The sequence below is a fragment of the Haematobia irritans genome, chromosome 2, assembly GCF_050003625.1.
Source record: "Haematobia irritans isolate KBUSLIRL chromosome 2, ASM5000362v1, whole genome shotgun sequence".
Taxonomy (NCBI): Eukaryota; Metazoa; Arthropoda; class Insecta; order Diptera; family Muscidae; genus Haematobia; species Haematobia irritans.
In genome coordinates this window covers 100,461,727-100,477,161 of record NC_134398.1, presented here as the reverse complement: position 1 = coordinate 100,477,161, position 15,435 = coordinate 100,461,727, and the positions used below count along the sequence as shown (strand labels likewise).

Genomic DNA, 15,435 nt, shown 5'->3' with positions numbered 1-15,435 from the left:
TGTGGGCATTAATATATACTCAGACAGTCAACCTGCAATAAAATCCTTGGACTCTGTGTTCCTCAACTCGAAAACGGCCATCGATTGCCGCAAATCTCTCAATGAGATGGCTGAGCAGTACAATATTCACCTAATATGGGTGCCTGGCCATAGGAACATACCGGGGAGCTGCGAAGCGGATGAGTTGGCAAGGCTAGGGACTACCTTACATATTCCAGGGGAACTAGAATTTGTTGGTATGCCCCTAGCTACCTGCAAGCTCATGCTGCGTGAGAAGGCTGTTATGATGGCAAATGTTCGATGGGAGAATTGCAAGGGTTGTAACGACACCAAGCAAATATGGCCCCATTTCAAATTAAACCGCACACTAGATATGCTAATGTTCTCGAGACGTCAGATATCACTCCTGATATCTGCTATAACGGGTCGCTGCCTGATAGGAGATTTTGCAAAAACTATTGGCGCGAAGTATAATGACTATTGTATGAGCTGTCATGATGCGGAGGAAAAAGAATCAATTAAACACCTCTTGTGTGAGTGTCCTGCATTTTGTGTAAAGCGCAAGCAACTTTTAGGAGCATATAGCTTCAGATTACTGGCGGATCTGGAAAACGTTAACTTAAGCAGTCTGCTAATATTTTTGGAACAATCTGGTTGGTTCAACAAAGAAAAATAATCAAGAAGGTTCAGTGGTTAAAACTAGAAGTGCCCATATGTAATAGGTACTTTTAGTTCATGTGGTATCACAATGGACTGAATAGTCTAAGTGAGCCTGAATCTTAATCGGGCTGCCACTTTAACCTAACCTAACCATCTTCAACCAAAATTAACTACTCGAAAGGAAATTTTACAAATTCTAAGTAGCAATCTTTTAGTTCATGACCTACAAAATACGATGGAACTTTCCTTAAAAAATTTCTTAACTGGTAGTTAAAAATTCGTTTGTCATACTATAAAACTACTTGTGAAATGTAAAGTACTTTCTAAATAATAAGTGCAATTTACTATAAGATTTTTTTGTATGAGAAAATATTTTGTTTACGAAAAATGAACTTGAAAGTGGATAGCAATTTCTTACTGACAATTCCTATAGTTAATAATTGTTGGTAGAAAATTACACAATGAAATATTTTTAGTTCACATGTAATTAAATTTATAGACATTTTCGTCAAAATTGGTAGATAACATTTCATGAAGTTTTTGCAAAGTTTAAGTTAAACGTTTCATCGTTCATAAACCGGCGTGCCTTTACGAATATTATTCTTAGAGTAAATTGTCAGCAGATGCGATGAACTAATGGATAGTGCAGAGATCTTTATCGGCATAGTGGAATGTGATTAATGTAAAGATAATGTTACTTGAGGTTTGTTTGAGTGAGAGTAATGCATTAATGGGAAATGGTAGCGAGGGCTAGGTATGTTGTGTATACATGAGCGTGGGGTTGTTTTTATTTTTGTTCATTTAGTGGCGTGTGTGTGTGTTTATTATTCGCGGATGGTTTATTTGGCTGGATGAGGTGTTGTTTTCAATAAAGGCACATGTGTTTTTGTTGTTGTATGAATGTTTTGGCTTTGCTTGGTTTTGTTTGGCATGCCTCAGTTGTATAGTTGGCGTTAAGCAGGTATGCAACAAGGGAGACATATATTGGGGTTTGTTTATTAAACCTTTTAAATGAAAGTTATTAATATTTTTGCGATGAGATGTACGATGGCGAAATGATGATCGGTAGTTTAGAAAAAAGTTTTTAAGAATATTTAGGAAAAAATTTTGAAATTGAAAGTGTATTGAAATTTCTATTATTCAATGTAAAAAATTAATATTCAATTCCAAATGAATTTGGCAAATTGTTGTTATATCTCAGCGTATAGTTTAGTCATAAATTGGTAAGTTGTTTTTTTAAATATAATATTTTTCTTTTATATAAATATATTATAAATATAATATTTTTCTTTTAAATATAATATTTTTTATGTATATTATTATTTGTTAATTAATTTTTTTTGAAAGCAGTTTAATGTTTTTCTTTGTTGTAAAAACAATATTTAATTTCAGAGAAACTTTAGATTGATTCGAACAAATTTAAAAAATAGAGAATTGATAAGTTTTCTTTTCAAAATTTGCAAGGAATATTCAAGACTATGCTATGTTTTTCTTTGTTGTAAAAACAATATTTAATTTCAGAGAAACTCCAGATGGATTCGAATAAATTTAAAAAATAGAGAATTGGTAAATTTTCTTTTCAAAATTTGCTTTCTTTCAAGTAGAATATTTACATTTTTATGACCTTTTTACAAAATTATAGGTTTTTAATACCTTATTTTAGTATTTCTTTAATCAATTTTTTTGGAAACCAATTTAATATTCGAAACAAATATTTAATTTCAGAATAACCCCTTACACATTTGGAAAACTTTTTACTACTCCTCTGCTTGTAATTTAATAGTGAATTGGTAAAGATTCTTTAACTTTCTATTAACCAGAATATTTGGTTTTTTTGTGCATATTATTACTTTTTTTTTAATTAGATTTTTTTGAAACCAATTTAATAATTTTTTTAATGTACAAAATAAATATTTAACTTGAGAGTAACCTGAAATAAATTTGGACAACTTTTTATATTTCCCCTCAGCGTACAATTTAATAGAGAGTTGGTAAGTTTTTACTTTGTCTTTCTTTCAACTAGTATATTTATTTTATTATATCCTTCACATCGATAACAACACAGTTTTATGAGTTTATATAGAATACTTCATTATTTCTCTAATTGTTTCAGGTACACATTTTATGAGATACGTTTTCCACAGAAAAGTTGAATTCCTTACACCATTTGATAAAATGCACCCAAAATATGGTAAGTTACACACAAAAAAAATTTCTGATTCAATCACGAAATTAATTGATCCAATTAATTTTTAATTGAAATGTCTTCAATCACAGAAATGATAGTATCAATTAAAAAATTAATTGAAGGTCAATTAAAAAGTTAATTGATCCAATTAAAAAATTAATTGATACTATTATTTTTGTGATTGATTTTTGTTTCAATTAAAACATTTGTCGAATCAATTAAATTTTTAATTGAATATTTTTTAAAACTCAATTAAAAATTTAATTGGAAAACTTTTCTTGAATTTTTTTGTGTGTACAAGCTAAAATAAAGAATTAAAAAATTATATTTTATTACATGGTGTTAATTTTTAACAATTTTCATTATTGCTTCCATTTTTTCCAGCAAGATATGTGAAAAAATTACCTGCGATGAATGAAAAAAGGATAAGTCAAAATGTCCAAACAGCGAGTTCAATGAACTACTGTTCCACGTGGTCATAATTTTTATTCACAAAAAAATTGTATTAAGAACTTCCATCATAAATTTTTATAGTAATGTACTTTTGATTAAAGAAAGTTTAATTTTAATGTATGAAAATTTTCATAATAGCAAAACGGTTTGTTGTTCCTTTAATTACTTAATTTCTCTGTACTGTGGAATGATTGATTTAAAAGTAGTTTAGTCGTCGACATTTTAAAGAGACTGTTAACCAATTTTTATTATCGGGTTTCCCAAAAAATAATCAAGTAAACCAAAGGGTTCACTGTTTTTTCAGTGTAGATCTTACTGTTTAATTTTCACTGTCTCCCCCTTTTTGTTCATTTTATTGTCCCAACTCTAAAAATAGTATAATGCCCTTTCTTATTTTTTATATTTTCCACTGTTTTTTTTTTTTAATTCCCTTTGTTTGAATAATTTGATTATTTTATTCGTCCTACGTTCCGATTTGTTTTGACGAACCAAGAATAAAAAAATTGTGCCCTAACACATGTTTTTTTTTAAATATCTATTCTCTTGGTTCCGAATGTATATTCTCTCCGAATATTCATTTTAATATTCAAATTAAATAATATTTTTACTTAAGCATATCAAATTTTTGACGAAGTCTCCCAGCAAGAAAACTTGGTGAATTTTCAGCAGCTTGGTAAAGGGAGAAAAGCCAAACAGAACTTACTCTTCCAAGGAATTCATTGATGAATTTATAAAGAAATGTCCCACTTAAATGCTTTTCTTTTATGTATGAATTTGAACGCTTTCAGAAGCACAACATATGGATATAACTTGCCACATAGCTCGTAAGAAATCATGATAAAATACACAAATTACTCTTCTTCTTATTTTACACCACCATAGTTACATATTTTAAGTATGTTTTTCGTCTTATATGTGTAGAATGAGGCGTTGTATTCTGCACTGAAAATGTTGTGAGGAAAAGTAGTTTCTACAGTAGGGACACAATAATTTTATTGCTTCCAAATTTACAATTATTTTTTGCTGGACTTCTAAGCATTCCAAGCGCATAGCCAAACCAAATGAACTCATAAAACGCTTTTCCGAAACAACATACAAACAGTTTCATAGAAATTGCTCTCTTTTGATTCTCTCGCTATGTTCTGTTGATATCTTTCGTCAAACCTACCGGTTTCCAACTCTATTTCTTTCTGTATACTCTCTCTCACTCTCTCTCTCTGTCGCTCTGTGAATACAATATCACAACAATATATATGTTACTCGAAATTTGTTTATTACTTTTCCAATCACTTCTAAATTTTGTACGTAATTTCCAGGTTAGATGCAAAGACGACGTTAATAATAAAAATAGGGGTATAATGCATATTGTAGTGTATTATCTTCGAAATGAAAAATAATAGTTTTCTGTGCCAATTAAACAAAAAGTATTGGTGACAACCACAACCACTAAATTAGAAATAATAATTTCTAATTCGAGTAGGTTAAAAAACTGGGTATTAAGTTTAATTTTAATGAAAACATAAAATGTATGTTTTAAATGTCGTAAAAAGATATTTTTCTGCGGCAAGTATTAAAAGTATTAGTGTAACTTTCCCAAAAACATCGTGTTTGGACGTTCGTTGTAAGAATTATATGTTTCTGTGCAAACATTTTTCATATTAAAAAATTTATTCATATACTATGTTGTAACATATCGATTGCAAACATAATATACTAGTTTTTAAACACAATATTCTTGTACCCACACATATTGTGTTAAATTTTTTGTCCCAAACATCTTATGTTTGTATCCGAACATATAAAAAACTCACTTTTTCCTCCGTGTAGTGTCTGCATACAAGGTAATTCCATCCACGATTGCGAAGGAAAAACAACAAAAATTGTGTTTTAACCGTTTCAATTTTATTACAATGAATTGCATAGGCCCTAAATAATGAAACCATATTCCAGGGCACTACAGACAAGAGAAATATATAATTGTTCAGTGACAGCAGGATCATAAAATTCCTTGTTCAATCTTTTCATAAATCCAAGGGAACTAGAAGCCTTATTGACCACCATAGATATATGAGATCTAAAATTTAATTAAGAGGATACTAATATCAAAGAATGATTCAACAGTTACAAGTTCACAATTATGTAGATGGTAACATGTTCATATATTTTGAGATCTTTGAGATATCATTGTAAATTTTCACATCATCAGTACACTTAGAAATAAAGGATTTTTCAATGAGAAGAGGTAAATCATTAATAAAGAGATTAAAAAGAATAGGGCCGAGGTGCCTGCCCTGCGGAACCCCGGATCTTACAATTATCCGTTTAGAAAGGATATCACCCAGCTGTACCTTCTGTACGTGTTCAAATAAATAAAAACTGATCCAATTTAGTAGATTAGGACAAAATCCAATCTTATCTAGTTTATACAAAATCAGTTTATGTTTTACGTTATGTATAACATCAGTCTATTTCCCTTCTCCGAAGGTTTCATTAACAAGAGTCGTTAACTCTAAAATATTCGCAGCAGTAGATCGGACTTTTCGAAAGCCATGTTGCGAATTTGAATAAACTGAAAAAACTTGATAAGATGTGACATTTGCCATTAATTTTTCCATAAAGTTAGGTATAACACTCTATAGTTTGATACTTTGATTTACGTCCAGATTTGAATAAGGGGATAATTAAAAAATGTTTCCCTAGATCAGGAACAAAACCTAACCTAGTGGACATATTACAAATTTCGGCAAGAAGTTTTTTAACTGTCTATTTTAAAATATTCTGTGGAATCCCATCAAGGCCGGGCTTAAGCGAACACTTTAGAGAATGTAAGTAACTATGAACGATATCAACAGAAAATTGTGGCATTTGTATATTTGAAGATTGATTAATTGTAAAAGGATATTTCAAATTACAGTCAAACGACAAGTCAGAGAAGGTAGATGAAAAAAAGCTAGCAAACATATTGCTTAAGGATATTATCATTTGCCAAAAGAGAACCGGTTCTAAGAGAATTTGGTAAGGTACAAAATCTTCGTTTAGTATTTTACTTTTAACTGATTTGACGTAGTGCTCAGTTAATTGTTGTAAGCATTTTTATGTTCAATACTGTTCTAAGGCCTACAAATTACGTACACAGAAAAATAAGCAGATGGTCCAGTCTTCTTATGCTTCTTGTAAAGTCTTATCTTTCTATTCTTAAGTTTTGCAAGCATTACAGCCTCGCATTCAATAATATCTTCCGGTACTAGAATTCTAAACGATGCCATTCGAGGTTTTTCAGCATATTGAAATTTTATAACATCCACATCGACGTCCTTGTTAAGTTTCCATTTTATATATGGAGATATTTCATCTGTTAAGGTTTCGCTAGCAAAACGTGAGGCGAATATCGTCTTCTTGGGAACATGTATTTTCGGTTGACCATTAGTGTTGATTATATTTGGACTCTGTTGAGGAGTAGATCCAGGAGTTGTAGATGGGGAATACAAATTATTGAAGCCGGTTGGTATTACGTCTAAAGTATTACCAAGATTTGTGTGAGAGATCGAAGATGAAAATTGAAAGTGAGGAGTTAACATTTGCGACAATGGTTTCTTCTACGGTAATAGAAGGAATTAAATTAGTAGGTTCAGAAGTTATAATATTGTTGACATCAGTAGGTTTTTTCCTTTTTCGATAAGAATCAGAATTGAGAAATTTTTCTAAGCAGCAAGCATTGGTAAACATTTCTTTCTACTTTGAAAACTTTTCAACAACCAAGTTAAGTTCATTACTAATAAGATCAAATTCGTGTTTAGTCTTCTTAAAAAAATCATACCATCGAAGACCTTTAATTTCAAGTAAATTATCTACAGTACGAGAAGATAATTTCTTCGCTGGGTATAAGAATTTACTACTGAACAAGAAAATTTTATTCACTGATAACAAAGCATTTTATTCACTGATAACGAAGCATTCGAATAACACTTGGCATAGAAAAATATTTTAGTTCATTCGTACTAAGAAGTATTCAATCCTTTCAAAACTTCAGCAAACACACTAGTTAGAATATAGGAAATTTTCCTATATTTCTTTTATCTACCAGTAATCGATACCTGTCATCGATGTAATCGATATGTTTGCGCGTGGGTTGATTTTTTAGTTGAAATCGCGTTGTTATGGTATACGGAGAGATTGTTAAAAAATAATATAGTAAAATAATATAATAAATAACAACTAAAATATGTGTTATTTTAAATTAGTGAGAAAATTTTTCTTTTTTTTCAAAATTATTGAACATAAAAAAAAATTCGCGATGGTGTATAAAGAAAGAAAACAGCAACAGAATAACAACCCCTTCATTCGTCTTCATTTTGGAATCTTCAATTATCAGGTAACAGTCATACAGTGAAAACATTGGTTTATGATTTTTTATATTTGTAGGTATTGAAATTGTAAAAGGAGGACAAAATCGTAACGCAGCATCTTATTAAAAGTGAAAGGAACAAGAAGAAGAAAAGCATTACGTTTTACAGTTGGTAACTTTACATGGAAATTGGAAATAGTGGAATAATAAACTAATAGTTCAAGGCCAGTCGATGGTGTTAATTCTTAATAAATATATTTAATATAGTAACCCTCTATCACTCATGAACTCCGATTTGTATGAGTTTTTGTATTGGAGATGATAAAAAAAAATAAAATACACATATTTTTTAATTTTCATTTATTTTTATTATTTGAAGAGAAACTCTCACAAATTGGGTGTGTTGCCAAACATTATTTGCCACCATAAACAAAAAAAAAACCTAAAAATTGTTCAAAAAGAACATTCTACAATAAAGCTCAAACACTTACCTCTCCAATTTATCAAGATTACACACAAAACACAAGCACAACATTTTTTTATTATTTTTGAAGTCACAGCAAACCGGCACTTTTTCGTAAATACCAATAGTCAATAAAGAAATGTCAATTTCCAGCAAGTAGTGCCACCTAATTGTTCTATTTTTACAAGTTTATTAGCTCAGTATGTAAACCACGGGATACAGTGCGTGATTGAGCTAAAAAAGTTATTTCTATTAATTTTGAGGCATTTGAGTTAAGCAGTTCTAATTTTGAAGTAAAAGGTTTACCACAAATGTGTAAGATTTGTCCAAATGAATGAAAAAAGTTCAATAAAATCATTCCACATATGAATTCAATTCAGTTAAATTTTTTCATTCTATAGTATAGTGGTACATAAATATAGGAAAATGTTAATTAATATATGGAATGCATTCTACCTAATTTCTACGAAAATCACATCGTTCAAACAAATAAAAATGTCTTTGGCGCTATACGAAGTTCAACTTTCTTCACAATGAGTTCATTTTAACTTAAAGAAGTGGTCACTTTTTTCTGGGTGTAGGTGATGACAGCTCCAACAACAAAACACTGGAGCAAAGTTTATTTGAAATCAAAGTTTTTACCACAAAAAAAACTAAACTACTATATTTTATATAGTACCAATCTTCAAATGATTCGTGTCAAAATTTGACGTCTGTAAGTCAATTAGTTTGAGAGATAGAGCGACTTTTGTGAAGCAACTTTTGTTATTGTGAAAAAAATGGAAAAAAAGGAATTTCGTGTTTTGATAAAATACTGTTTTCTGAAGGGAAAAAATACGGTGGAAGCAAAAACTTGGCTTGATAATGAGTTTCCGGACTCTGCCCCAGGGAAATCAACAATAATTGATTGGTATGCAAAATTCAAGCGAGGTGAAATGAGCACGGAGGACGGTGAACGCCCGAAAGAGGTGTTTACCGACGAAAAGATAAAAAATCCACAAAATGATTTTGAATGACCGTAAAATGAAGTTGATCGAGATAGCAGAGGCCTTAAAGACATCAAAGGAACGTGTTGGTCATATCATTCATCAATATTTGGATATGTGGAAGCTCTGTGCAAAATGGGTGCCGCGCGAGCTCACATTTAACCAAAAACAAGAACGTGTTGATGATTCTGAGCGGTGTTTGCAGCTGGTAACTCGTAATACACCCGAGTTTTTCCGTCGATATGTGACAATGGATGAAACATGGCTCCATCACTACACTCCTGAGTCCAATCGACAGTCGGCTGAGTTGACAGCGACCGGTGAACCGTCTCCGAAGCGTGGAAAGACTCAAAAGTCCGCTGTTTTTTGGGATGCGCATGGAATAATTTTTATCGATTATCTTGAGAAGGGAAAAACCATCAACAGTGACTATTATATGGCGTTATTGTAGCGTTTGAAGGCCGAAATCGCGGCAAAACGGCCACATATGAAGAAGAAAAAAGTGTTGTTCCACCAAGACAACGCACCGTGCCACAAGCCATTGCTTCCCTCCCACCGTATTCTCCAGATCTGGCCCCCAGCCCCCATTTTCTTGTTCTCAGACATCAAAAGGATGCTCGCAGGGAAAAAATTTGGCTGCAATGAAGAGGTGATCGCCGAAACTGAGGCCTATTTTGAGGCAAAACCGAAGGAGTGCTACCAAAATGGTATCAAAAAATTGGAAGGTCGTTATAATCATTGTATCGCTCTTGAAGGGAACTATGTTGAATAATAAAAACGAATTTTGACAAAAAAATGTGTTTTTCTTTGTTAGACCGGGGACTTATCAGCCAACCTGTTAAAAGAATGATGTTGAGTTACAAGTTGCAAGTTATCAGCCAGTGTGTTAATTCTCTATGGAGGCAGCGTGTCTGGAAAAATATTTGAAAAAACTAACCCTTTATTCCATTTGGAAAGTCAAAAGTTGTTCACCAATATACGTTTCACAATATTAAGTGAAATAACTATGTTTTCAGCACTTCATTATCGTTTTTATTTAAATAAATTATAAGAAGCTAGTTGCGCTTCGTGTTTCACAAAATATAAAATGGCTCATTTAACAATACGAGTAGTGATGGCAAAATACTTTCATGTACATTTCATACTTTTTCATACGCTTCCCCCATCACAGTTGGCGATTGTTGTAGTGTCACGAGTCCGTGGTAGCGATGAGGATGAAATGGAACTTTGAAATGCGACAGGGGTGATTATTTTTGAGGGTGTAGGTGTTGTATAACTTCTATTTACAAGCTTTCAACACTGGCTAATATTTTTGGTTCGATTTCTATATCAAAAAAAATCTAAATGTCTATTTTGTTTTATTGTTTAAAGAATGCGAGGATTGCCCAACAAATCTGCAAGTTCTAGATATTTGAATTCACTACGTTTCCAAATTCTTTCTAAGCCTTCCAAATTTAAATATTTTACAATAATTTTCGTTTACTTACCAAGGTATTGCAGGTGGACGCGTATTTGATGCATTCTTCCGGTTAATGGTTTGCACAATACCACACTAGTTTGACCATCATGGGAGAGCTTCTGAAATGTTGTTTTGCATTCTTTTCCGTTTGGAGATACCTTACAAACGCCAATTTTATAGCTAACCACTTCTATCGGTTCATCGCATTCTAGTATTCCCCTGAAATAAATAAGAGAGTTTAGTGTGTAAAAAATAAAAATGCGCATCCAGAAAAAAGGGGCTTTAATGCCAACTGAACTTTATTTTAGTTTATGAAGATTAGTTGATTTTAGTTAAATTTTGCACAATATGAGTAAATGTTCCTTATTTGAATAATTTTTTGCTAACTTTACTGTCGTGAACTAAAAATAAGAAAAAAAGTTGTATACAAATATAGTGCACAATTTTACTACAAAATAAAATAGTTCATATTTTCCTAAAATGGCAGAAGTTTGTTTAAATTGAGTTCACACGTCTCTAAAATGAGTAAATTTTACTAAAATTGTACCTGTCTTGAACTTCGTACAGCGCTAAAGCCATTTCAACAATTTTTAAATCCGATTTTTTCTTTTAACAAATGAAATTTGCTTAAACAACAGAAAAAAAATATTTATTTTTAAAAAAATTTCTTCAGTTTGACAAAAAATATTAACTTATTTATAACATGTTGCAATTAGAAAACTATTTTAGATAAAATTTTCTAAAATAAACCTACATTTTCTTCCACGGTGGGTTAACTCTTTTTTGGGTGCGTCTACATTATTTCCAATAAAAACACAGTGAGCCCACCAAGAAGAAAAATTTCGGTTAATTTTAGAAAATTTTGAATATTTTTAGAAAATTTTAACTAAACAGTATAACAAACGCTGGCATCACGCCGATGTCATAAAAATAAGTAAATATTTTTCGACAAATTCAAGAGAATTTATTGGACATAATTAAGTTTTTTCACTTGTTAAAGAAAATTGTGTAGTTTCAAGGAAAAACTTGGAGTTCAAAATTGCAAGAATGTCTTTAGTGACATACGAAGTTCATGATGATTTGTAGTAAAATTTACAAATTTAAAGAAATATTGAGCTATTTTGTGGAAGACACGAATTTAGTTAATCTTTATCCTTCATTTGTGTATATTTTTTCCTCGGTTTTAGTTAATTTAACTAACGTACACAAAAAATTATCAGAGTAGAGGAAACTTTCTCCAAACATAATAATTCTATGAACTAAACGAAAGTTTAATTGGCTTTAGTGAAATAGAGAGTTCACTTTTTTTAAGTGCATCTAAGATGTTTTTAATAGTAACCGTAATAATAAGCAAGAAATGCGATGATGATAAATACGATTTAGGTAATCCAAAGACCCCAACGTAGTAGCAAGGTCAACAAATTTAAAGACGATTTTATTAATTTGGAAGAATTTTTATGTCCGGTGAAAGTAAGTATTTACTTATACACTTATTTTCATTTATATTAAATATTTTCTAATTGTTCAATTTTGTACGACCTTATTATTTTTGGCTATTCTTAATTCTGCACACAAAGAAGAGATTGTTTGGAAATCGGTTGAAGTAATGCAAATTCTACATTTATAATTAAACATTTAAATTAAATATCATATATATATATATATATATATATATATATATATATATATATATATATATATATATATATATATATATATATATATATATATATATATATATATATATATATATATATATATATATATATATATATATATATATATATATATATATATATATATATATATATATATATATATATATATATATATATATACATTGCAATCAAAAGTGAATTAGTTTTGTATTAGCAATTACAAAACTATTTAAGTAAAATAAACACAATTATTGATTGAATTTGAATAATGATAAACCGAAATAATTTTCTATTGTCAAATCTACCCTGAATATCACAAAACGATGTGATAATGTATTAGCTCTCTTTTTAAGTCTTTTAAGTCTTACAGACTATAAGTTTTTCCGGACGGAATGTCTGTGTTTGTAAAGAATCTTACAGTATGTCCAATCGATACGACGATTCGTTGATGACTAAATAATCGGTAAATGTGTTATCGATCTCATAAGCATGCGGCAGTATCGATTATGCCTTCGGACTTAACGTATAATGTATCCAATATATGGGATATATTCGACATGACCACTGTAGTCCGGATAAACTTATAATCTGCAAGGCGCATAAGATTTAATAAAATGGTACAAATTATTAAAATTTTGTCGAAAAAATGCGAAATCCATTCTAGAAAAATTATGAATTTTTGAAAATATTTGAGGTCACGCTTTTCAGACAAGCGTTAGAGTACATTAGAAATTATAAAATATTTTAAAAATTATTTATTTATCCCTTCAAAAATACTGAATTCGTATTACACCTTAAAAAGTGATGTATATTCAGTGCAACGGCTGTTGAAATGATGGGCATCCGTCCTATGACAAGCCCATGTTAAATGCATCGCTTCTGCGCCAATTTTGCAAAAAGAATATTTTCACAAATTTTTTGGCGAAAATGTACATTTAATGAGAGGTGACTTATGTATTTTGATCTGCTGAATTCGAAAACAATTTTTTATGGAACAGTTTTTGAGATATCCCGTTAATTTTAGTTTTTAGTTTAGTTTTTCCTCTTTTTTTCACTAAACAAATTATATCTCGAATTAGAAATGTTCGATTATATCGTTGTTGGCACTTAAATGAAAGGTATTGAAATGACAAATAATCGTGTATAAAAAAAATTTAATTTTTTTATGGAACAGTTTTTGAGATATCCCGTTGTTTTTAGGTTTCGCTCTTTTTTCACTAAACAAATTATATTTCAAGTTAGAAATGTCCAATTATATCTTTGTGACAGATATTGAGAGGACGAATAATCGTGTATAATTGGATCTGTGATACGTTAAGTGGTCCAAAAAATATAGATGCAAATGCAATATAGATGCAAATTTTCAATTTACGTCGCCAAATTTTTGGTTCCATCCAACTTCGATTTACGTACGTCGTCGATGTTTTTGCCAACTTTCAGAAACGCCTTCCATAAGCGAAATACGTACCAAGATAATGACACCAAAACAATGTTTTTTATGTATACAACATAACATAATATATATATATATATATATATATATATATATATATATATATATATATATATATATATATATATATATATATATATATATATATATATATATATATATATATATATATATATATATATATATATATATATATATATATATATATATATATATATATATATATATATATATATATATATATATATATATATATATATATATATATATATATATCAAAACAAAATCTTGTTTATAGGCGTAGTTGACGGTGCCCTTTACCAGTTTCTGTACCCTATTCCCAACCGTGGTTGCAATGGTAGTCAGTTTGTATGCAACCCCGAAAGAAATCATCTTCGCACTGATTAAGATTAAGATTGCATATTACATGATCACTTCATATTTTTGTTACAAACAAATATCTTCCCAATAAAAAAAATAATAACAATTACTGAAGGATTTGTTTCAGTGTATAATATTTTTTTTATCAAAAAAAGAATATGTCTTAAAAAGAGAGCTAATACATTATTACATCGTTTTGTGATATTCAGGGTAGATTTGACAATAGAAAATTATTTCGGTTTATCATTATTCAAATTCAATCAATAATTGTGTTTATTTTACTTAAATAGTTTTGTAATTGCTAATACAAAACTAATTCACTTTTGATTGCAATGCTTATATAAAAAAAACTCTATTTTTTTTGCGAAGCAGTGGAAACCATCATAAAATTTTGTAGGTATGATAAAAAGAAATTAATAGTTGTACTGTTTGTTGTTCTGTTGTTTTGCTCCATCGAAGACGTCGAAAGACCTTTCTCCGCTTGAATTTTTGGGCTACATTTACATCTAGGTGTAGTAATTATAATCAAAATTTTAGTGCTTACACTGCTGAACTTTGTAGATTATATAAGCATTATCTTAAGAAAAAAACATAAAACGCTATGTATGAGTGCGGTACTGCTTCAATATCTAAATGGTAGATATATATATATATATATATATATATATATATATATATATATATATATATATATATATATATATATATATATATATATATATATATATATATATATATATATATATATTTACATAAAAAACATTGCCACATCGCCACATCTGAAAAGCGTGACCTCAAATATTTTCAAAAATTCATAATTTTTCTAGAATGGATTTCGCATTTTTTCGACAAAATTTTAATAATTTGTACCATTTTATTAACTCTTATGTGCCTTGCAGATTATAAGTTTATCCGGACTACAGTGGTCATGTCGAATATATCCCATATATTGGTCCGAGATGCCAATATATATGCTTATGAGATCGATAACACATTTACCGATTATTTAGTCATCAACGAATCGTCGTATCGATTGGACATACTGTAAGATTCTTTACAAACACAGACATTCCGTCCGGAAAAACTTATAGTCTGTAAGACTTAAAAGACTTACGGCCATTTTCATGTAGGTCCGTTAGGCTTTAACTGCCAGTCAACAAAAAGTAAATTGCAAATATCTACTCTTCGGTTAACTTAAGTTCCAAACTGACATATGGAATATATAGGCAAAATGACAGATGTGTCAATAATACGGTTTAAAAGTTCGTTAGTTAACGGAATACTAACGGAGCTTCATGAAAATGGAGGTTAAAGTTAAAATTACCCTTTAAAAATATGAATAAAGCGAGTTATAAAAAATTGAATTAAAATAACTTCCTGAGTAGTTAA

General features: G+C 29.8%; 1 protein-coding gene across 6 annotated transcripts in view; it reads right to left on the bottom strand.

The window, feature by feature from the left end:
• The window catches only part of LOC142225870 (pseudouridylate synthase RPUSD2-like), a 515,296-nt gene that overhangs the window by 81,505 nt on the left and 418,356 nt on the right, over positions 1-15,435 (bottom strand). For all 6 annotated transcript variants that reach the window (XM_075295721.1, XM_075295716.1, XM_075295720.1 and 3 more), the window contains one exon: positions 10,583-10,773. In XM_075295721.1, coding sequence (XP_075151836.1) covers positions 10,583-10,773 — 191 coding nt within the window. The remainder of the gene's footprint in view (positions 1-10,582; positions 10,774-15,435) is intronic.